The sequence below is a fragment of the Fonsecaea nubica genome (assembly GCF_001646965.1).
Source record: "Fonsecaea nubica strain CBS 269.64 chromosome Unknown Scaff1, whole genome shotgun sequence".
NCBI classification, from domain to species: Eukaryota; Fungi; Ascomycota; class Eurotiomycetes; order Chaetothyriales; family Herpotrichiellaceae; genus Fonsecaea; species Fonsecaea nubica.
The window spans coordinates 474,221-497,641 of record NW_019173674.1 but is presented as its reverse complement, the minus strand read 5'-3'; the positions used below and the strand labels follow the sequence as shown (position 1 = coordinate 497,641).

Below are 23,421 nucleotides of genomic sequence, written 5' to 3'. Positions count from 1 at the left end.
TGCCCCAATGCAGTTTCTGCTCACGTGCCTGGCTGCGTTGCACCAGGCGCCAATTGATGTGGCGGCTTCCCGCCACCACTTCATTTTCTTTCCTTCCAGTCTCCAAATCGCTTGGCGGACGAAATTGCGATATAGCAATCTGTCCGTTTGGCACCACCTTGCGGGAAAGAGGACCTCCCCCCCCAAAAGTTGGACTTCTTCCCTGATATCTCACAGTTCTAAGGAGATTCGTGCCCGTGATAACCTCTTCCCTTTTTCTCTCCACGTATCTCATCGCCCCGGCGGCCTTTCAACCATGAATTTCATGAACCCCCAAGTGTAAAGAATCTCCCGCCTAGTTTGGAGCCCGAGGTCCGTGACTGACAAGTTTGCAGCACCAACCTGGTGATCATCCTTGGGATGATGCAGGTATCGAAGCGGATACCTTTCGATGACCCCCAAGTTCTGATGGGCGTACGGATCCTCTACGTCGTGTCTAACTTGGTCATCTTCGGCCTTTACTACTATATCGGCCTGAAGATCAAGGCGAAGCGAGGTGCGCAAAAGAGACGAGTGCTGTGAGGGGCATACAGGCTGATGATTATATGGCAGACCTCACGACCCTGAAATACGTCGAGCCTGCGCCCATGGGCTCTGGAGAAGAGCCCAAGCTTGTCACCACCACGATCCAAGAATATGATCAAACCCAGCTGTCGGCAGCTTACAAGGGCCAGTTGATGGGCATCGGCATGATGGCATTCATGCACTTGTACCTCAAGTATACCAACCCACTCCTCATCCAGTCCATTATCCCCGTGAAGGGCGCACTGGAGTCGAACTTGATCAAAGTTCACGTCTTCGGCAAGCCTGCGGTGGGCGAGCTTAAGAGGCCGTGGAAAGCATCTGGAGGCATGATGGGTATGGGACAGGGCGAGACAAAGAGCGACAAAGCTAGCATCGAAGCTGCTGAGCGCGCCGGTCGGGGCGGAGCGAAGGAAGAATAGTCGTATCAGTCTCGAGTCGGATAAAAACCATGGCGCGCCAACCGGACTGAGGGAATAGATACGGTTTTGGTTCTAGCAAAGACATTAGAACAGCAAATCAATGCTCACCGTCTGCAAAGATGTTTGGCGGTCATCCCTTGCGTATGCGCTGTTTTTGCGATTTCATGAATCTGCCATTCCCAAGACGGTTTGCTAGACCCTGGGAATTATTTTGAGTTGCTCTTGTAAGCATCCTGCTCGATAGGCCAGTCTGGACGAAAAGAGCGCGGCTGCGACGGAGGGTTTGACGGATCAATTGGATGATCCGAGGCGAGTGCCGCATAACCAGTAGGGACAAGACAGGCGATTGGATGAAACAAGCTCTGTTTGAATGCTGCTGCTTTTTCTCCATCAGAGCAGGTATGTGATAATCAGCGGTGGGTTGACTCATGCCTGATGCATATGCCACTGGAGCCTTTCTTTCTGGAGACCCTGTGATGTGCTTGAACAGGGGGCAAGGGGGATAGACCATCTTATAAATATCGGGGACCGTAGAGGTTTGGGCGGATGGTGAAGGAGCACCAGCATCTACAGATACAACCCGCTATCCCAGAAAGGCGCCGTTTATTTATCGTTCCTCGGGCGAAAAGACAAGTGAGAATTATCAGGTACTTAGGTAAGTCATCGCAATCATTTTCGTTTTGTGGCCTTCGGAAGGCTCGAGACAGACCGGAAGACGGTCATTTGTCGTCGGCCAAGAAAACCCATGGTTTGGAGGGCAGCTTTGCCCCTCAACGTCAACATCTGCCCCACCATTCTTCTTCACCTATCGCTCAACTCACCACTTGGTCCTCGCAGGGACAACAAAAAGCTTTCCTCATCCTCCCGTCACACCACTTTGCTCTTTCTTCGAGTTATATCAAGTTGCTCTTTCGACGACCTTTTGAATCCGGACATCCGAATACTCATTTAAATTTCATGTGAGTTGTCCGCAGTCCTCCCCTTCAAGTGCTTTTGCTTTCTGTCTCGTCTTCACTTCACCGGGAGCTCCCATTGAGATTGTTCCTATCAAGACTGACTTAGCAAATTCTGTAGTAGTCTTCACATCTTGACGAGACCATGGCTACTCTTGTCGGAATCAACGGCTTTGGCCGCATTGGCAGAATTGTAAGTCGCAGCCAGCACTGTCCGCGGTCGAAATGGCTAACAGCAAGCTAGGTCTTCAGAAATGCGTGAGTGTCACACCAGCACCTTCATCGGACTCCGAAAGCTCCCCTCTCTCTAACCATAGCACTTTCCAGTATCGAGCACGACGATGTCCATGTTGTCGCCGTCAACGATCCCTTCATTGAGCCCAAATACGCTGTACGTACCCTCCGTTATCCTGCCAGATCTCGAAACCGTTGTTGACACCTCTCAGGCATACATGCTCAAGTATGACAGCACCCACGGTGTCTTCAAGGGCACAATTGAGGTCCAGGGAGATGCTTTGGTTGTCAATGGCAAGAAAGTCACATTCTACATGAAGAGAGATCCGGCCGAGATCCCGTGGGCGGAGACTGGTGCTCATTACATTGTTGAATCGACCGGTGTTTTCACGACCACGGAAAAGGCCTCTGCCCACTTGAAGGGTGGTGCGAAGAAGGTCGTCATCTCTGCTCCCTCGGCCGATGCTCCCATGTTCGTCATGGGTGTCAATCACGAATCATACAAGCCCGACATCCCCGTCATCTCCAATGCTTCCTGCACAACCAACTGCCTGGCACCTCTCGCCAAGGTCGTCAACGACAAGTTCGGCATGAAGGAAGGCCTGATGACCACCATTCACTCATACACCGCTACCCAGAAGACCGTCGACGGACCATCCGCCAAGGACTGGCGAGGAGGCCGCGCCGCTGCCCAAAACATCATCCCCAGCAGCACCGGTGCCGCCAAGGCTGTGGGCAAGGTCATCCCATCTCTCAATGGCAAGCTCACTGGCATGTCCATGCGTGTGCCTACCTCCAATGTGTCCGTGGTTGATCTCACTTGCGTCCTGGAAAAGCCAGCCTCGTACGATGAAATCAAGCAAGCTATCAAGGACGCCTGTGCTGGACCCCTCAAAGGTAAGACAAAATTTGAGACACTTTCGTTCAGACCGTCTGACAAGATCAGGCATCATGGCATACTCCGAGGATGATCTCGTCTCCAGTGATTTGAACGGCGACACCCACTCTTCCATTTTTGATGCCAAGGCTGGTATCGCCCTCAACGACCACTTCGTCAAGCTCGTTTCCTGGTACGACAACGAGTGGGGATATTCCCGACGTGTCATCGACCTTTTGGGTGAGTGCCTTATCCGATCGGGAATATTCGGGACCTGGTAAACTGACATGGAAATCTAGCGTACATTGCCAAGGTCGATGCTGGCAAGGCTTAAACGACGGGCCCTAATACCACCAATCGTCTACAAAGACCAATAATTCCTTCCCAAACGAGGCTTCAGAAATCGAGGTTAGTGTTGCATGAGGTAAAAAGAAGATCAGGCGAAACACGGGACGAAGCGCAACATAGATCAAGTCTCACCTGGTGATATGCTTTGCTTTGAAGCTCCAATACGTATCCTTACTCCGACCTAGCTCAGATAGGAAAATGCGAGTCTCCCTGTATTGACAGCAAAAACCAAATTATCATCCTGTGGATTGGCTCATTCTAAACGGTCTTTGAAAAGAACATGCACGTGATCATAGCCTCCTCGCCTCCTATTGTTGTCACGTGAGCCGCCTCTTGGCACTCCCTAGCCCGGTTTCGTTTGCAACGTTCCACCTCGAGATGGATTGATTGCCCCCAATAAAGGTGACGGGATCAACAAACAGCATCCATTGTCAATTAACATTTCTTCCTGTGATCTACTGGCTTATTGTTCTTACTGGAGGTTTGATCACAGCTTGCGAAGCTAAAATTCCGAGAACAAAGTCGCTCGAGCGCCAGTACAGGTATGTGATTAGCTTGACGCTTCGAGCCAAGAGCGGCCGCTGTACTCGTATGTACCAATTCGCCATTATGTACAAGGCCTCCCTTGATATCACGTCGACTCGCATTCATAGCTGGTGTGCTCGAGTGACTGACATCGCCTTAGCCTTTGCTCGGTCTAAAGAAGCTCGATCACCTTTCATTCACTTGTGTGGCTTTTACAACCACTATGCAGCCTCTCTAACCAATCTGCTGCTTGCCTCCTAAAGTCAAGGCAGTTTTTACATTTCACCGTCCACTAAAATCCCTCAAAATGGCTCATGTACCGCCGCCGGGCCAGGAGGGATCTAATTCTTCGGTCGACACACAGTTTCCCAACCCCGTTCCGCAGGTACAAAGGCCAGCCTTTCCGTCAGGTGATACATCTATGAGAGAGACCCCTGACGTTTCGACGGAAATGGACAACCGCCTGAGAATCGAGAGTCCATCAGACGAAGAGTCCGAAGACAGCTTGTTATCCGACACCTCTTCTGAAATCCATGAGCCTGTGGCACCAGCTAAGCGTGGTCTACCGATTTCCAAGCTTCCGACTGGTCTATGTTACGATGAGCGCATGCGATATCATGCCGAAGTAGCAGCAACGACCGTCGACAATGTGCATCCGGAAGATCCTAGACGGATATACTACATTTACAAGGAGCTCTGTGAAGCCGGATTGGTTGACGACAAGAAGCACCCTCCAGTGGTAGAAATGCCCTTGTATCGAATCCATGCCCGTGAAGCCACGGAGGCCGAGTGTCGTCTGGTCCATACGAAGGAGCAGTACGAACAAGTAAAAAAGACCGCGGGTAAGCCCCTCAACGATGACACACTTCGTCACTAGGAGCCCGAGCTAATGACCGGGGGATCCTTTGCAGAAATGACCGACGAAGAGCTTATCGATCTTTCGGATCGACAAGACATGGATTCAATCTACTTTAATCAGCTATCCTTCTTCTCTGCCAAACTGTCTACGGGCGCGGCGATTGAGACATGTCGAGCGGTTATGTCACGGAAGGTAAAAAATGCCATCGCCGTTATCCGACCTCCAGGTCATCATGCAGAGATTGGCAGACCCATGGGGTTCTGTCTCTTCAACAATGTCTGTGTTGCTTCTAGGGTCTGCCAGAATGACTTTGGGGAGCATTGCAGGAAAATCCTGATCGTGGATTGGTCAGTTGTCCTCACGTCGATGGATTGGAATACAGAGCTGACGCTGAAGACTTCAGGGATGTCCATCACGGTCAGCCAAGTTCGCACTCTTGAGACTTGCACGCTCAAGCTGACATGTTTTAGGCAATGGCTGTCAACAAGCTTTCTACGATGACCCCAACATTCTCTACATATCCTTGCACGTCCACATGAACGGGCAGTTCTACCCTGCAGGGAACCAGGGTGATATGTATCACTGTGGCGTTGGCGCTGGCGAGGGAAGGTAAGTCCATGAACTTGCTACTCGGCCTTCGATGACCAACACTTACGCCCGTGAAAGAAACGTCAATATTCCCTGGCCCACAAAAGGCATGGGCGACGGTGACTACATGTACGCATTCCAGAACGTCGTCATGCCGATCGCAAACGAATTCGACCCAGATTTCGTCGTCATTGCTGCAGGATTCGACGCCGCAGCTGGAGATGAGCTAGGTGGTTGTTTCGTCTCACCGCCCTGCTATGCACACATGACACACATGCTAATGTCCCTCGCTGGAGGGAGGATTGCTGTGTGCTTGGAAGGGGGTTACAACTTCAGTGCCATCTCAAAATCCGCCCTCGCGGTCACCCGCACCTTGATGGGTGAACCTCCTGATCGCCTGCAAGCTACGGCAGCCACGCAGAGCGCGGTGGATACCGTGGCCAAGGTTCGGAATGTCCAGTCGAAGTATTGGAGAAGTATCTATCCCAAGAACCCCATCGGTGGAATATTTGGTGGAGAAAGATTGCATGGTAAGAGCTCGACTTTGGAGGCGCTGTCATTGCCCTTCCTTCACCCTCGTAAACAAGCTCACCCCCTCGGTCTTACCTAGACATCATTCGCCGGTACCAGGCCACGCACCTCTATGATCAATACAAGTTCACCCAATTGTATATCTACCGCGATACAGTGTCAAAATCATTTGACCAGCAGGTCCTCGCGACGTGAGCCGCAGTCCCCGGGGCAGATCAGGAATGCCTTGCTGATATAAAGGACAGACCCAGCTACGAGACCAAGAAAGCTTTGATGATCATATTCCATGACTCGTAAGTTCGAATGGCTCGCTGGACCGCCTCAGGAGGAAGGCTGACAAGATTTGCTGCAGACCTGATCTTCTCAGCGCCCACAATGGCCTTTCTACGCAACAGAAGCCTCATGATACATGGCTTGTATGTGCCGGTTTCCTGTCGTTCCGTCTTCCTTTCCTTTCCTTTTCTGCCCCTTCCCGGTTCCCTTCTCATGATTGACTGTTTCAACCTGCTCACGCATACATAAGGTTGACGGCGCACAGTCGTACGTCCACTGGGCGGCTTCCCACGGCATGGGTGTCATAGACGTCAACATCCCCGAGTTCATCACCATTTCTACCGACGACGATCCCAACACGAAGTCCGACCTTCTGTCCTCCACTCATCCACATGGATCGTCGAGAGATGTCGAATACGCTTCCACGACGACCGACCTTGCAAGAAAAGAAGGCGAGAAACTTGCCTCGTACCTCTGGGAAAACTACGTCGAGCCATACGACTTTCCCTGGGGAATCATCCTGATGGGCGCGGGCCACGCATTTCACGCCATTGCGAAATTGGTGTCGGAGAACGATAACGTTTATCAAAACCTCGTAGGGATCGTGTGTTTCATCTCCACCCAGCCAATTCGCCCTATCAGCAATCCCGGCAGTAACCACTGGGTGAGTCAGTGGTATCGCGAAAATTCACTAGTGTTTGTTAGTGGCAGGCACAGTCTATGGAAGAAGGAGAAAGAAGGTGGGAAAGTGAGCAAGCGATATGGGCGGCTCGTGCGGAGTGACGGGGAGGTTCTGAATCAAATCATGATGCAACACCAGGAGCAGGTCTGTGAGTGGATGTTCGACAAGGTGAGCCAGCGCAGGGACGAGGTGTCGGCCGAGGAAGAGGATGTCGAGGATGAGGATGTGGATGTGGAACGGAGAGAGGGAGAGAGTGATGGCGACACCATCGATGACCCTGGCGTGGTGGAGGCTGACCGTGATGCACCACGCAGTGGATATGCGCAGTCTGGTGAAACTGGACACCTCCACAGTGCAAGCGGCGCAGGCAATGGTGACGTACCCAGGGGATTTGCGAACAATGCCTTTGCAGCCGCAGCAGAGACGATGACGACAGCGCCGATGGCGCTGGCAGTAGCAGGGGCGGGGTCCGGACCAGGGGCGATGACAGGACCACCAGCCTCGTCGGCAGAGTACCCGCGCTCAACACCCTCTGGTGCCGGCGGCGGTGCCGGCGACGTGTACATGACGACGGGGCCTTGACGACAACCACTATCGTCTCATATCATATCGTCTGAGAGCGTCTGTCTATCTGTATTTCCATTTCCATCTCCCGACGGGGACCAAACGCACATGACGAGCTGTGTTTTATCCGTTTATCTGTTTGTTTGTCTGTTCGTATGTATGAATGCTCAGAGCTGGTCCGTAGACTCGATGTGACGTCGCGGCGGGAAACCGTTTTACTGTTTTTTAGGCGAGACAAACCACTCGTCTGTGTCTATGCCTCTCTCTCTCTCTCTCTCTCTCTCCCTGCTCTGGATCTGTCTCCATCCCGCCTAGATCTGTACCATTGATTGACACGAATATGTGTTTTTCGAATCTCGCAATTTCATTACCACATCAAATTGGAATTGCTACCGCCGCCGCTGTTGAAATATGATTTCAGCATTGCTATCTATCTATTTGGGCCATATATCTGCTCCCACCCCCCTCCCCCCCCGGGGTCCCGGTCCCGATCGGGCTCCCAAATGTGTATGTGTATTTTTCCCGAATATTGTTCAGCAAGCTCGTACCTAGGTAGGTAGGTAGTCAAGGGAGGTAAGTGTGAAAGTACGTGCACCGTCGCGTGCCGTCCGAACTCTTCAGCCGTTGTGTTCTTCTCCAAGGGACTCAATCAATGCCAGGGATCGGGGACTTGTGTGAATCGAGAACCCCCAAAATCCTTTCCTTGGTCAATGTATTCCGCGAACGAAATCTTCACCGCAAGATGCTTGGAAATTCGGCTTCGACACAGGACCAATGGTCAATTCCATCATGAGGCCCCATCACCTACCCGGCCCCGTAGTATTGACGTGTGTCCACGTTTGCTTGGCTGCCCACTGGACCGTGTTGCCGAAAGGGTGATTTGTGGAGGTCTGACATCTGAACCCGACATTTTACTGGTTTCCCGGGGGGCTGCTCGTTCAATGACTGGCGTGCGCGTCGGATTGGGGGCGTGAAGTCGTCGTCCTCGTCTTCGCCGCCGTCACGGCCGCCGCCGAGACTTTCCTGCGACTTACCGACATCGTTGTACTCACCATCGGGGTCTCCAACACTGTTGCGATCATTCTTAATGTGCTCGGTGTCGTCTTTGTTTCCATCATCTTTGTCCCCTTTCTTCTCGCTAGATAACGCATTTTTGGCGGATTGGATTTGCTGCATCAGGTCTTGGAACTCGTCCGGGGTGATGCCTGTCATTCTGCTAAATAATTCGCTCTGAATGTCCCTAATCATGATTGAGGTCGCCGTCTTTTGGGCCGCTTTATCAATCTTAATCCCAAACTCGCGGTTTTTCATAGCATGGATCGCCATGGCTGTGAGATCTGCGTCACTCATGTCCAGGATTTCCGCTTGGCGAGCCACTTTGGCGATTTCACCTTCAGTAGCATTTTTCAGCTCCTTCTCTAGCTGATCAATATCGGCCTCTTGGGCGCGGATAGTTTCCTCTCTATGCTGGAGTTGCTCACTTAGCGAGCTGATATCCTTCCGGTGCCAAGCAGCCTTCTCTTGTGCGGAGATGGACTCGGCCTGAAGTTGCTTGATTTTCTTGTCAATCTCTTCGAGGACCTTCGTCTCTGCTGAAAGAGCCTGTTCTAGGCTCGTCAGACGATCGCGCAGCTTGGATTTGCATGTACGATCATCACCAAGGCGCCTTCTCTTGTAACCCAATTTTTCGCGAACCACTCCTTTCTCCTTGCTTCTCCTCTCAATACGAGACTCGACATATTGTGCCCGTCGGTCAGAAACTGGTGCGCATTCTGATTTCGATCTAACGGATGTCATCGATGCGGTTCTCTCGGGGAAATTGATTGAACTCAACACAGAATTCAGTAGGCTCGCGGAAGAGGCGGTCCGGGTCGGGGGGGAGGTTGTCAGAGTGTCGTGCATGGTGTCGTTCGCTCCACTTGTAGAGACCTTTGCTCAACAGAGGTGGATTGATCAGGACCAGAGATGACAGTCTCGTCAGAGATTAAATCGTTGCTTCTATCGCTGGTGCCGCAACGTGTGTTGTCATCAACAAGACCGTGAAATTGTGATGAAGTCAGAGACAGAAGTGAAGGGTGATGTCCTGGGGAAGCCGGAATGCCAAAGGGAAAAATCGAGAGATGTCTCAAAGCAAGATGAGGTTTCAAGATGCTGGAAAGATGGATAGCGGTGGGGTTCTTTCTTTCATCAACGCAGGTGAGTATCGGAAGGTTGGACTGATGCTTTGGCAGGATGTGGAATTATAGCTGAGCACTTCCAAACCGGTATGTCCACGGAAGCAGACCTCAAATCCCTCTTTTGGCCTGAGCCATGAATCCGTTATCTCAAAAGCGACAATATCTATCGTGATGCAGCCACGAAGTCCCACGGTATACTCACGCTACGCAGTCATAGAGTGGCACAGCGCGTCGAGGTCCTGGTAGACCGTGGACGAGCATATTTGCCAGAGACGAGTCCCTCTGTATCGAGTTCCATCGAGATTCTTGTGGGAAGAGGTTCCTGCCTCACCACTCCCCAGTACCCGCAATATTGTACCACATATATTTTTGTCTCTCGCGTTTCTTGCCAGCAATTCGGATGAAGCCAACCGGTCCCTGAATACATGACTATCAGTACACCATGTTTTCACACTTAAATGGGAGCTTTGAAATGATGATTGCACCTCGTAGAATCCGGAACTGAGAAAAACCCTCGAATGCGACAACGCAGGCGAAAGGTTTCACTTACCTCGAAGGCCAAATACCACGAAAGTGGTTGGGGTGCCTTCGAGGCAGAGTTTTTGTTCCTTCTCGAATTCTGGTGCTCGAGAATTTGGGTTGTGATACAAGTGAGCAGAAGGTGGATGTTTGTGGGCAGCTTTAGTTGAGCGAATGCCTCACTTGGCGTATGATGGGTGCACCAACGACTCCGTATCGATAAGTCATCATATCACCAAGCTGGATACCTTCAAGACTATCCTGACCACTTTGCAGAAGTTGAATGTGATGACTTGACTTTTCTTCCTCGGGTTCTGGTGTCAATAATGCCATATATGCTGAGACCTGGAGCGATGTTCTAGACACAACGCGTGAGCATCGTTAGTCTGCCACTTAGTAGAAGTAGAGATATGTTTGCACATGTCACCATAGCAAGGCTGAACCCGAGTATCTGGTCACAGACTTGGGGTCAGGACACTGCCTTGTAAGAACGAAGAAGGGACGTCGATGAAACAAACAATACATCCATATCAGAGACGAAGTTTATCCATCCCGAATTAATCACCTGCCAGCCTCGTGTCTGCAAGCATTTCTCGTCCTTTTTCTACTCCGTCCTCTTCTTCTGTGCAGGGCTGGAAAGGTCTGAATACCATAATAAACGGCTCACATCATACTTCTCCCCATCGCGTGCTTGTACATAAACAAGTTCAAAGTCTCCGGAAAGGCTGAGAAAGGCGGAACATGGGGGTGGAGACAGTGAGCCCGGCTCTGGATCAATATTAGCCCGAAGCCTCGTTGACATTTACCTTTCGGGAATTGCTCTCCATCAAAAAACACTTGCGTCCAGTCTATATTCCCTCAACCGTTACATTTGCGCTGTCGGCTTGCTTGTTCCATTCCCTTTCCTTGCAAAGTCAGAATATCGCGCGAACTCGCGGTGTTCAGCAATGCACCGGTCAATGGTGCGATGCACATCCTGCCGGGCGTCAATCCTCGAGGCCTTTACTTCTCTCGCTGGAATTTCGATCCCAGTCAAAGCCGTCGCCCCTTCGAGACTTTCTCAGCCGTTGGGCGGCCAATCACGCAGAAAGTTTACTCACTTTGCGCCTTTGCAGCAGTCCGGCGTACAGACCTCGTCGCAAACCCCCTCAGAATCTCAAGCGGAGTCGTCTGCGATACCGTGGTACCTCCAGATCGAAGATCCCACTCCGCCCGCGCCCATATCACCCTTGCTCGCGCTGCAGGAAATCCCGCCCTTGCCACACGATCCACCCGCGATCCTCTCCCCTGTCCTCACGCACCTCTCGACCCAGATAGGGCTTGATAACCTCACGCTCCTAGACCTCCGGCGCCTCGACCCGCCGCCCGCACTGGGCTCCAATCTGCTGATGATCATCGGCACTGCTCGGTCCGTCAAACATCTCAACGTCTCGGCCGATCGATTTTGTCGTTGGGTCAGGAAGGAGTACAAACTGAGACCGTACGCAGACGGACTGTTGGGGAGGAACGAATTGAAATTGAAGCTGAGGAGAAAGGCGAGGAAGATGAAGCTGGCGCAGAGTGTGGGGAACACGGTCGCCATGAAAGATGCCGACGACGGAATCACCACGGGGTGGATCTGCGTGAACATGGGCCCTGTCGACGACGCCGTCATGCCAGAAACGCACGAGGACGGAGATGGAGATCAGATGCGGACAGAACTTGCAGAGGAAGAGGAACAGCATGTCTCGCCCGCGTCTACCGCCGCGCCGATGATGACGAGGAAGATGCAAGAGACGCTCGCCGAGGACGAAGAGGACGAATACCAGAATCCTGGAGACGACTACGTCGGTTTCGGCTCGCGGTCCGATTCGCCGCGGATCGTGGTCCAGATGTTCACCGAGGACAAGCGAGTCGAGATGGATTTGGAGGGGTTGTGGGACGTGCGAAATACCAGACGAGCACAGAGGGAGGAGAGAGCGAACGTCGAGGCCGAGGCTGCTGTGGGACGATTGCAGCACGAACAGTAAAGAGGAGGTGGCGCCGTGATCAAGACGCTGCTGTACATTTATAATAACGACAGGATTATAGAGAATGGAGGTTCAGGGCCAAGGACACAAGGATGTCCTCTGGTTCAGCAAAAATCTCTATCCGTCCATCTCAGTCCGGTCAGGACTGGACTGGCTCCATTTGTTTCATTCATGCTGTCATGAAAGTCATTCGTCAGCTGTGTTTGTAAGCGTACATCATGTCTGTGCAAACCTGTCCTGTCCACCCGTATGCGCGAGTTCCCGGTTGTCCCAGTTCACCAATGCACAAACGCCTGCAGTATGCTTTAAGCTTCAGCCACAGACATACTCGAGAAGAATCGTCTCCAGAAGAGCACGATGAGCATGTATGCGACGGGGAGTCGTTGTCGTCAGGTCATCCATCAAAACTCGGACCCAGCATGAGAACGCTGAACCGCAGCTCCCCGCCGCCCGCCTCTTCCTCTCTCTTCAGAAAAGCCTTGACCCCCAACTCCTGACCCTTTGGACTCAACACATCGTCGTCCGGTCCCAAGAAGCCTCTCTTCAGCGGACCCTTTCTCGACCCGTCCATCTCCCACAGATATCCCTCCTTGTCCTTGACGAACGCGACAAAGTGCAGGTCCACGTTCGCCTCGGCCTGGGGAGCCTCGGTGTCGCCCTTTGCCGCGGCGGTCGCGTGGGCGGCCTCGAGCGTGGGACTGTTGTAGAGGAGGTCCGCGCGGTCGGCGGGCTTGAGCGGGAGGGCTTCTTTGAGCAGTTTCTCGAGATCGCTGCCCTCGATGATGTTGGACCGCGCCTCGCCGTTGGTGATGGCGTGGAGCAACCCGATCAGCCCACACGCATTGCCGATCGTCTGCTTGAACCACACCACGGGCTCCTGGTCACCCGACCCCGTGTACTCGTCGCGTGCCGAGTCCTCTTCCGCTCGAAACTTCTCGTACGTCCCTGTCACGGGGAAGACGAGGAGCAGGGCGATGGCCGGTCGGGGGAGGAAGTCCAGCAGGGCCGGTTCGTCGAGGGAATAGACGTCGTGGAATTGCAGAGAGGGGGACAGGCCGAGTTCGTGGACCAGGTTGCTCATCACCTCTGGATTGTTCTCTAGTAACAGCAAGGCAGTTAGTTAGTGGTGGTGTTCGGTAGCAGGCCCCGCTAGGAGACGGGGAGGTGATGGTCTGAGGATGTTTTTTTGGTTCGATGGGATGGATGACTTACCCAGAGGGACAAACATCTTTTTCTGTGCCGCTGTCGCCATTTCGCTTTTACTGCTGGTAATGTCTCTTCTCACGTAGAATCACCAGATGGGGAGAGAAAAAGCGAGAGGTGTGTGCGTGTGTGAATGAGGCTCGGAGGCGATGAGACTCAAACATGGAGGGACAGGCAATTGCCAATTGCGTCAATGGCGGGGAGATCCAGGCACCTGAAGATTTTTATTGGCGGAAGTCATCACAGCCTTGCGGAAGCCAGCCTCGGCCTCTTTACTGCAGGCAAGGCTGCGAATGCCTCATCCGAAACACCTATTTTGGTTTGCTTACACTACAAGTGCCCAGAGCTGCACGAAGAGCGCCGTCTAAGAAGTTACTTCGGATCCCTCATAACCATCCCATTGACTCTCATGTTGGAACTTCAACACCTCGTCACCCCATGACCACCATCCGGCAGTCAGGTTTCTCGCAAACAGTTCGAGGGCACTGTACTTTGGAGGTAGCTGCTTTTCCAACAGGAGCTTCAGACAAGGTTTCCGCGAGTGCAAGTCCGGCACCGCCGCGATGACCTTTCGCTCGGGCCCCTTGGGAGGTTGACCTTTGCGAAACAACAGCAGAATCTCGTACGGCCTCCGCCAAACTCCGTCAATTGCGCTGACGGGTTCGCCTTGAGCAGTGACCTTGATCCATATCCATTCTTGGTGTAGGTGTAGATCTAGTGCTTGCAATGTTTGTAATACCTTGTCGCGGACAGAGGACTTGTTAGTGATCCATAAGGCAAGGAGACCTTGTGGGGCGAGGAAATCCCCCGTAAGGCGCACTGCTTGTAGAAACGGATCCCGGGCCTGAGCTTCGGACGTTCTGTAAGCATTAGAGTTGCGAACTGAGCGATTGGGCCAAGGAGGGTCCATCAAAATGAGGTCGAAAGCCCTGGTCTCAGGCGGCAGTGCTCGACGGACTGAGAGGAAAGCGGGAGATCCTTGTTCAAGACTTGCCCAAAGGAAGACAGATCCTGAAGGAACAAGGAAGTCACCAACATGACGAACTTGCACTATTGCAGTTTGCGACACGATATTGTAGACAATGGTACCCTGAAGATCCTCAAGCGAGTGAAACTTGGTGCGGCGTTCTGTGGTCGATAAAACCACGGGTACCGCGGTGGAGGAATGGCCAGTGCTCACAGACCATTCCAAATTGCTCGGTTGGGCTGGGGATGGAGGCACGGACGTGTCAGCATGCGAGGTCAAAGCGCGTCGTGCACCGCACCAAAGCTCGCCTCGTCCATGCAAATGTGTCCGGATCTCGATCAATGCAGCACGAATCTCGCATTGCAGAGATTCATGGTAGAGTTGCTCCTCGACAGTCGTCGTGTTCAGTATAGCCTCTCGCTTGATGCCCTTCGGCTCTGTGCTAGGGTAGGGGCTTCTCACAGCCAAAGATGATCTAAGCGTGTAGGCGAGGTGCTGCCCCGCGCGGATAGATTGAGGGATGTCGATCAGGGCGACAGTAGCGGCTTGGTTGCGGTAGAGGATCGTCCCCGACATAGTGGGCGTGTTGGGCGTGCATGTGAAACATCAACAAATAATAAATGGAGTTGGGCACTCAAGGCACTGTGGGATTTGCTCGCCATGGTGGGGTATCGTGGATATTTGATGCTGTTTTGTCTTCGGGTATTTGGGAGAAGGTTGGGGAGGAACTGCGCCCGCAGCGAAACCTGGAAAACCCGCCAAAGCCACGGATCGCAGGTTGAGTCTTGGCGAGATGGACGCTAGCCCCTTTTGGGAATGTATATAGAAAGGGGGGGTCTTAGGGGAGTGTAACATCCATATACTTCCTCTATTCTACTTCATTCTCCCAATAAAAACCCCAAACACAGACCATCATAAGCATCGCGCACAGATCGCCATTGCGCCATGGCCCTCATCATGGTCAGTGGCCGAGAGCTTCTTCCATTTCATACACCCATGGACCCTGTTATCCGATCTTGTTACCCGGACCCGGACTGCCACTCCCTTCCCGATCAACCGAAAGTTTGCCAGATGTATCACAACAACATTCCTCCTGGTGGGTCTAAAACTCTTTGCTCGCTGCTCACAGAATGCAGGGACTTTTTGACAGTATTTTCCCCTTGGTTCATCTCCTTTTTGCTGGTTATGATCGACGCTTCCCCTCTATAGTGTGTGTGAGCGTCTACCTCAAAGACTCGCATGGCAAGAATCCATTTTTTACGAGATTTGCCAATTGTTCCCTTTCTTTGGATATCTTCAGCTGGCCCTGTATTCCGCATAAACCACACACACCCCCGTACACACCCTCGTTCTGGTGACTTCTGATGAAAGCATGTTATGAGTGATGCTGGATATATCGTCATCTTACGACAAACTCTTCTCATGGTTCGACATTCTCCACTGGAGCGAGCATCAGACATCCTCGATCCTTATCCAACGAGCCATTCGCCACACTCTCTGACATGGCGAGACAGTCCTGTCAACACTGTCGAACCTGGCAAAATTGCCACCGGATCGTTGAGCGATGCGCAAAATCATGCTATCTTGGTTGCCGCACTGGCGTGTGCAAGTGTCAGTCTGGTCGTGGTTCTAGTCACCTTACGATGGTTCCTCATCATGCGAAGGAGTTTCCGGCATCGCTTGGTCTTGTATCTCATCATCAGCGACACCTTCAAAGCAATATGGTACTTCGTCTTTCCAATCGTGGTATTCGCCAGAGGCCCAGTGAAGAGCAATTCGAATTTCTGCCAGGCCAGTGGATTCCTGCTCGTGTTCGCAATCGAGGCATCCGACATGGCCATTCTCATCATTGCTCTACACTCCATCCTCTATATTCTCAGACCCGGTAGCACATTGGGAGAGGGAGGGCTCTATCGGTACCGGCGCTGGACCTACATCATGTGGCTCGGCCCGCCGCTGTTGGCAGCATCGTTAGCCTTCCTGGAGAGTAAGGACGCCTATATTACAGTTGGAACATTTTGCTACCTCCCGAAACGGCCGTTCTGGTATCGCCTCGCACTGTCCTGGGTCCCCAGATACCTAATCATAGCTGTAATTCTGATCATGTATATCTGGATATACATTTACGTCCACATCAAATTTCGAGGTTTCGATAACCTCGGCGCATCGGACTCGTCCTACGAGTCTGGGAGACAACAGTCTTATCATTCGACCAGGTGTCGCAAGACCGAGAGGAGGGCGACTGACCGGGCACCGGCCATGCCCTCGCAAGCCTCAATATCGCATACCCAGAATTCGTTTCTCGAAGCGGCTGTGGCACCTGACCAACGCCAACCCTGGGATGACGTGAATTTTATTACTTCCAGACCGCTACAGAATCTCGCTATTGAGACTCAGCAAGGTTCCGAAGGGAGGAATATGCAAGCGCGAGGGAGTGTGTGGTCTGGTGAAACCCAACCGCCTCCAGATCCGCCGCCGCCATCGATCCATGAGCTCCAGGACAACTCAGCGGCGCCGCGATCCCTGTCGGTCTCGAAGGACGAGACTCGGGGGACGCCTGCTGTCTACCCAGCAGCGTCGACGACGACTTCCAGTGGGCCCAGTGACCCGCTCAAAAGGACCAGATTGGCGATACGCAAGCAGCTGCGGTACTTGTTTATCTATCCTCTGGTCTACATCCTCATGTGGAGCTTTCCGTTCGCATCGCACGCCCTGAGCTATAGTACCTACTACGTCAACCATCCTATTTTCTGGCTATCTTTGGTACAGACCATCATGCTTAGCCTTCAGGCCGGTGTGGACAGCATTCTCTTCTCCTGGACGGAAAAGCCGTGGAGGCGAGTCGACTCGAATTCCAAATTCTCTATTCCTTTCCTACGTCGGCAAAGCAAGACGTTATTACAACGTGGCCGTCCAGCGAAACAAACTTGGCCATCTACAGACGCAGTAGCGATGCCACAGCCAACAGCCAGACAGAACCCGCACTGGTGGGAGGCCGAAGGCCGCCGGCGCAACGATAGCGTCTGGCTTGGGACCAGCAGGCTATCCGGCCTCTTCGCCCCTATGAGCACTCGAGCACGATCCAGAAGTCCAGAAAAGGTCAGAAGCCTTTTACATTCGCGGACGCGGAGTTCTGAGCAGGGAGGTGCATTTGTGCCCACGCTTGACACCATTTTTACGGACACGCTGGATGCACCGTCAAGGCGGACTATGTCCCCCGTGGCAATGGAAGGGTTAGTGGAAGTGCTCGAGTTGACTTACAAAGCAGAGCAACGTCTCAATGAGCAGGAAAGTCCAACTTCACAAGTTTCGTACTTTTGAAGGCACCAGGCACAGATCTCGGAGAAAGAAAATAGACTGTTACGCCGTTACGACTCGGTGAGAACAGCCCCGTTTGGGTGTGGAGGGGCGGCTTCGCTATGGGTTACGCCGTGAATAAGCGCGGCCCTTGTCATTCAAGCAATATGCATGATATACATGAGATACATGACTTTGGCACGGCTCTTGGTCGGTTCCGAAGGGGATGAGTCTTCAGAAGACACCTTTCTGGGTTATGAGCATTGCATCGCTGTGAGGAGGTATATCTGATTAGAATAATAATATTTTCTCACCCAAGGACAAGTCCAAGTTACGAGTTAGAATCAGAGTCAAAGTACCGAGATACCTCGTATCCGTTGTGATATTTCGAGATCCGAGAGGCGAAAATCGCCGAGATTGGAGCGTCCCCGGCATCGGAAGCGGAACCTGGAGGCCCACGAGGCCCTGGAATCTCGGCCTCCCCCCCCCCTCAAGCCCCCAATTCTTTCCCTCTCGTGCCTCTCATATTAATTACTTGTATGTATTACATGTGCCATCACTGGTTGTCGCCCATCGTTGGTCGCTGGTCCTCGCACCATTTTCGACGTCACGAAAATCCCACTTCCCCGAAAGGTTCGGCTCGGCCATCTACTGTTGCCAATTGATCTCTGCCCTCAAATTCCTTCTTCCCTTCGACCATGACTACCTCCTAAAGAGCCCTTGTGAATGCCTATCTCTGGTCTGGGCCATGCAGCAACATCATTACAATCCTCACAATCACCAGAGATGGACAGCCGAGGCGCCTCGAGGTTGCTCGACGAGGCACCTCCGGGCCCCGACCGACGATTATTCCCCGACAACGATGCGTCGATAACACTGAAAAGACCTGCGTCCCAGGCGCAGAAGCCACTGGATAAACGCAGTCTCGAGTATATTCTTCGCTCGGGCCTTGCAGGTGGATTGGCAGGATGTGCGGTACGTGAGAACGCTGGGTTAGCCACTCTGTCAGGACATTGCTGATTGATGTAATTCTAGGCAAAAACCGTTGTCGGCCCTCTGGACCGCGTCAAGATCCTCTTCCAAGCTTCGAATCCTCAGTTCGCAAAGTACACGGGCAGCTGGTTCGGCGTGGTGACTGCGATGCGCGATATCCACAAGTATGAAGGGGTACGGGGTTTATTCCGTGGACATTCAGCGACTCTTCTGAGGGTCTTCCCATATGCCGGGATCAAATTTCTCGCCTACGAGCAGATAAGAGCAGTTATCATTCCGGACAAAATACACGAAACACCTTTTCGTCGCTTTATTTCGGGGTCGCTGGCGGGCATTACCTCCGTCTTCTTCACCTACCCTCTCGAGGTCATCCGGGTGCGGCTCGCTTTCGAGACGAAGCGCGACTCACGTTCGTCTTTGAGTCGAATCTGTCGACAAATCTACCATGAACAGCCTCCACACCCAGAGCATCTCACTAATCAAACCCCAGTCGCAGCTGCCACGAACGTAGCGCAAAAAGCCGTACCTAAGTCTGGGCTTGTCAACTTCTACCGCGGGTTCTCCCCGACCTTACTGGGTATGCTGCCATATGCCGGAATGTCGTTCTTGACGCACGACACAATTGGCGATATATTCAGACACCCTATCCTAGCACCATACACAGTGCTACGGTCAACATCTACGGCCGCAGCCCCGCCACCAGAGGAAAACCGGTCGAACGTCAAGGTCTACCGGCGCGCCCAATTGAATGCCCCGGCTGAGTTGATATCGGGCGCAATAGCTGGCCTGGTCTCCCAAACCTCCTCTTACCCGCTTGAGGTGATCCGACGAAGGATGCAAGTCGGCGGTGCCATTGGAGATGGCCACCGGTTGACTATTGCCGAAACGGCGCGTCGGATATGGCTGGAACGAGGCTGGAGAGGGTTTTTCGTCGGTCTGACCATTGGCTATGTCAAAGTCATACCAATGGTCGCCACGAGTTTCTATGTTTATGAACGCAGTAAATGGCTGCTGGGGATTGGTTGATGTTTGGGCGGAGTCCCTGGATCGTGTTATGGCCAAACTCGTAGAGTTGAAGGCCAACACTGATCTCCCCACTATGTTTCCTCATTTTTGTTCCTCCCAAAAAACAGGGCGCCTGTGAAGTTTCTCTCCTCGGGGACAATGTTGGCTCGCAGATGCCACAGTCTAAGTTGGAAGGAAGAGCAGGCAAAGAATGTCCGAAAGACGCCCGCTCCACGGTACCGGGCTGCATAGCCCTGGTAATGACCTGAAACTGAAGCCATGTCGGCGTTGTCGCTATCGATAGCACCGCGATGGTTTCTGAATTGGTGGGTCGCGGTTGTATCATATGTGGTCGGTCTCATTTGCACCAACGGTGCCTATATATACTCTTACATTACAGGTTGTTTGGGCACCCAGGACACAACGTGGGATCAAGCAACTGCTTTACAAGTCGCATTCGGCGTCATGGCATGCATGGGAGAGCAATGGTCCACAGCTACCAAATTCATATTCGCAAACACTCAAAACAGAATATCCCTTGCATCAACTTTCATACCGATAAACACTCAAACATTACCATCCTCTCCCTCGTCTTAGCGTCAGGTTATCGTCCAAGACGACTCCTCAAGCACTTATTACCCTGTTCTCATTATAACATTGTATGGACCACCAACCTCAGTCGTCATATCAGACGTTATCCACAAGGATATCAAACACCATTCCTTCGGCAGCGGACCGCCTCCCCTATCTATCGCGTCCACAAGGATGTCAAACCCGGTACCATTGTCCACGACCGCCTATATTGTACACCGTGTCACAAGGTGTTCTCCCGTTCCCAGAGAGCACGGCATATTCGTAAATACCACGAAGGAATTAAACCAGCAGATGATAGTATCGTATCAGGACAATACGAAGGAAAAGGTAACCAAACCAAAGAAGAGCGCCACGAGCCAGAGTCAAGATTTCACTACCGCAAATACTGAACCATCAACAGCAAAGAAGCCTGCAGATGAGCAGCAAGAGAGAGAGAGAGAGAGGGAGAGAGGTCGCCAGACTACCTTCAAGGTCACACACACCGATGTGAAATAGCTATCACCAGAGCTGTCTATCAGCTAGCAGCTAAGAAGTAGTTGGATGTGAACTCATCCAGCCGCCTGGCAGCGGAACTGCCGATCTACACCGGCATGATGCGGGTGGCCTTCAACCCAGAGGCTATCAACATTGACACCAACGGGCTCTCTTACATCAATCATGACACCAAGACGCGCCGGCTACCTATCTACACCGGGATGATATGGGTAGCCTTGATGCCAGAGGCTGTTAGCTTCAACCATGATACACTAATAGCCATGACGGCCTCTTACATCAATCATGACACCGACGCGCGCCAGCTACCTATGTACACTGAGATGATGCGGGTAGTAATGACCCCAGAGGTTGTCAGCTTCAACCATGACACCAAGAGCCATGCCCACTACACACGTCAACCACGAGAACGACTCATACCAAGTTCGTTATATGCTCGGACGTTGAGTTAGAAGCTCTGTTTGCCTACACCACCCCCAATGGGACCGGTCCTGGTGCCTCGAGACCTCCAGACCCTTCCATGTAGTGGACTCGACATGTCTAACTACTTGGACATACTCTCCACTAGGGCGGCCGTGGATCTCCACCACTTTGACGCACAGAGCGCCCCTGATGACGAGGGGGGGTTCCTTACGCCACAGCGCCTCGACGGGGAGGTTCGGAGTTGGGTGCGTTTCACGTACGGGGTACTAATGATAGTGATAAGGATTGTGATTATGAGTGTTGGGGGGGACCCAACGTGCTTTGCTAGTGCGGGCGCAACCCGCGAGCGTAGCGCTGCCAAGACGTTTTCTTTTTTTCAGGGCCAAATCGGGTAATGATGAAGCTTTTTGATGAACCGACAATTCATATTTTCGAAATTTTGAAAGATGGTGAGGAAAGTCAGCCTGCCATGTGATGTACAGCCTTGCTTAGTTATCGGGTACGGTGGATTTCGAAGTGCGGTTTCTAGGGTGGAGCATGGAGACCACTTAGTAGTAGTGAAGTGCACTTCGTTGATAAAGAAGCCTAGCTCATTTGGAGAGCGAACGCTCCAAGCAGGTATATTAAGACATCAAACACCACGCCAGAAACAAGTTGAGTTATAGATGTGGCGTCCTCCAGAGTGACAACGTATCCGACCCCTCAACAGTCGAAACTCAAGCTACAGGGGAGCGGGAACGAAAGTAGGGTCATAACCTCATGGTACTGGGGTCGAAAAGTCGGAGACTTGGTAGGAGAGGATAGCAGTACTTCGTACATCGGGCTTATTCAAGAATCTCCTTCGGGATCAATGGAGGAAGAATTCTACTACGGTCCTGGGGGGCCATTACATTGCCTTGTCAACCCTGTCAGTCACATCCTTTCCCAACAATTAAATACTCATATGTACCTCTTCATCAACATGTCGAATCGAAATCCCTCTGGTCCACAAGCACAGCCACAGCCACGGCCGAATATATCTGCCCCGGTCGAATCTTCCCATACCTACACTCACACCCTATACTGCAGCCAACGACGACGAATTAAATCAAGCCGCCAAGCGTACCCAGTACGCAGGCTGAGCAAGTCAGTGCCATCCCGGATGGCCTTGCACAGGCTCAGCGCCGCCATTCGTGAGCTGAGCGTGACGAGATCTTGAATTGGGGACCTGACGAATTCGATGCTGGATTTGCCCAACTCAATGCTACAATGGCGAGAATGGACAGGGGTTTTGCTCAGATGAACATGATCTTTGACCAAGTCAATGCCTAAAAGGCGACAATAGACAGGAGTTTTGCTCAAGATGAACAGGGGGTTCGACTCTGCTGAACATGAGATTCGACCAACTCGACGCGAAAATAGACGCGAGGTCTGGTCAGGCGTTTACTCAGAGAGACGTGAGGGTTGACCAAATGAATCACAACCACGACCACAAAGTCGGAACTCTTACGAATACTCATCCTCATCCTCTGGCTCTTCGAACTAAGGCCGAGTAAAGGACGAGTAACGGATCCAGCGAGGCCACGAATGATCACCAATCCAGTCCAGGGTGTTGAGTTGTGTTGTGTGAGGTTGATTGCCCTACGACGACGACGACAACAACGACGACGTCATCAACACCCGAAGATATCTCTACTAGTAGATCGATGACTAGACGCCTATTTAAGTCTTTCATCAGGTCTTGATCTGAATCGGATTGATTATCCTGCAACCCCCGTCGCGGGAGCAGATTCGGTCCTGCAGCATGATGTAGGGCCCCGTTGTGGTGGAACAAACCCTGTTTGACAGCGTTAAGACGGGCGGCGCCGAGGAAGGGAATGGCCATGGAAATGGGAGGGCCATCGATCAGGCAGTTTTGAATTCGGCCGGGATTCTGCTACAACGTACCCTACCGAGACATGCGGCGTTGAGGGATCCAAAGGCTATCGTATCAACGAATGATCTTGATATTGGGCGGGATCCCAGACGGAAACAAGACATTATTTTACTTTACTTTGTGGAATGAATGCTAAGACCTGCTTTCTGTCGTTTCTTTTTCTTATCTTTTTCTTTTGCTCTTTGGTCTAGATTGCTCGTCCCAAGCGGTGGTTCTATGGTCCGTGATAGTTCATATACATTCCATCCTGTGGCGTGAGGTATGTTGCCTACCTGGCACGCTGGGAAGGAATGGGAAAGGATGCTTCTATTTGCGCAGATGGATCTATCGCGCCGCACAGTGATTTCATTCCTCCCATCTCACAAAGGCTGAGGCTGAGAGGCTAACCGAGAGACATGGCATGGCAGATA

The 23,421-nt window shown here is 52.3% G+C and overlaps 9 protein-coding genes across 9 annotated transcripts; 6 read left to right on the top strand and 3 right to left on the bottom strand.

Moving 5' to 3' along the window:
- Window positions 1–295: 295 nt before the first annotated feature.
- On the top strand, window positions 296–983 carry AYO20_00175 (hypothetical protein; the record flags this gene model as incomplete). The annotated part of the gene is made up of 3 exons (XM_022638486.1): window positions 296–318; window positions 375–535; window positions 592–983. The coding sequence occupies 3 exons, from the start codon at window positions 296–298 to the stop codon at window positions 981–983; spliced, it is 576 nt and encodes a 191-aa protein (XP_022505451.1).
- A 1,098-nt stretch (window positions 984–2,081) lies between these two features.
- Window positions 2,082–3,381, top strand: AYO20_00174 (glyceraldehyde-3-phosphate dehydrogenase; the record flags this gene model as incomplete). Its single annotated transcript, XM_022638485.1, has 6 exons — window positions 2,082–2,129; window positions 2,181–2,194; window positions 2,264–2,327; window positions 2,383–3,067; window positions 3,117–3,287; window positions 3,347–3,381. 6 exons carry the CDS (start codon window positions 2,082–2,084, stop codon window positions 3,379–3,381), a joined length of 1,017 nt encoding a protein of 338 aa, XP_022505450.1.
- An 846-nt stretch (window positions 3,382–4,227) lies between these two features.
- On the top strand, window positions 4,228–7,435 carry AYO20_00173 (hypothetical protein; the record flags this gene model as incomplete). The annotated part of the gene is made up of 9 exons (XM_022638484.1): window positions 4,228–4,746; window positions 4,798–5,126; window positions 5,183–5,196; window positions 5,250–5,388; window positions 5,446–5,897; window positions 5,978–6,089; window positions 6,144–6,191; window positions 6,251–6,314; window positions 6,422–7,435. 9 exons carry the CDS (start codon window positions 4,228–4,230, stop codon window positions 7,433–7,435), a joined length of 2,691 nt encoding a protein of 896 aa, XP_022505449.1.
- Window positions 7,436–8,221: 786 nt separating this feature from the next.
- On the bottom strand, window positions 8,222–9,319 carry AYO20_00172 (hypothetical protein; the record flags this gene model as incomplete). Its single annotated transcript, XM_022638483.1, has 1 exon — window positions 8,222–9,319. The coding sequence occupies one exon, from the start codon at window positions 9,317–9,319 to the stop codon at window positions 8,222–8,224; it is 1,098 nt and encodes a 365-aa protein (XP_022505448.1).
- Window positions 9,320–11,060: 1,741 nt separating this feature from the next.
- AYO20_00171 (hypothetical protein) lies at window positions 11,061–12,122 on the top strand (the record flags this gene model as incomplete). The annotated part of the gene is made up of 1 exon (XM_022638482.1): window positions 11,061–12,122. One exon carries the CDS (start codon window positions 11,061–11,063, stop codon window positions 12,120–12,122), a length of 1,062 nt encoding a protein of 353 aa, XP_022505447.1.
- Window positions 12,123–12,516: 394 nt separating this feature from the next.
- On the bottom strand, window positions 12,517–13,374 carry AYO20_00170 (hypothetical protein; the record flags this gene model as incomplete). Its single annotated transcript, XM_022638481.1, has 2 exons — window positions 12,517–13,220; window positions 13,335–13,374. 2 exons carry the CDS (start codon window positions 13,372–13,374, stop codon window positions 12,517–12,519), a joined length of 744 nt encoding a protein of 247 aa, XP_022505446.1.
- A 315-nt stretch (window positions 13,375–13,689) lies between these two features.
- AYO20_00169 (hypothetical protein) lies at window positions 13,690–14,868 on the bottom strand (the record flags this gene model as incomplete). Its single annotated transcript, XM_022638480.1, has 1 exon — window positions 13,690–14,868. The coding sequence occupies one exon, from the start codon at window positions 14,866–14,868 to the stop codon at window positions 13,690–13,692; it is 1,179 nt and encodes a 392-aa protein (XP_022505445.1).
- An 801-nt stretch (window positions 14,869–15,669) lies between these two features.
- Window positions 15,670–17,613, top strand: AYO20_00168 (hypothetical protein; the record flags this gene model as incomplete). Its single annotated transcript, XM_022638479.1, has 1 exon — window positions 15,670–17,613. The coding sequence occupies one exon, from the start codon at window positions 15,670–15,672 to the stop codon at window positions 17,611–17,613; it is 1,944 nt and encodes a 647-aa protein (XP_022505444.1).
- Window positions 17,614–18,375: 762 nt separating this feature from the next.
- AYO20_00167 (hypothetical protein) lies at window positions 18,376–19,608 on the top strand (the record flags this gene model as incomplete). The annotated part of the gene is made up of 2 exons (XM_022638478.1): window positions 18,376–18,564; window positions 18,625–19,608. The coding sequence occupies 2 exons, from the start codon at window positions 18,376–18,378 to the stop codon at window positions 19,606–19,608; spliced, it is 1,173 nt and encodes a 390-aa protein (XP_022505443.1).
- Between the last annotated feature and the right edge of the window lie 3,813 nt (window positions 19,609–23,421).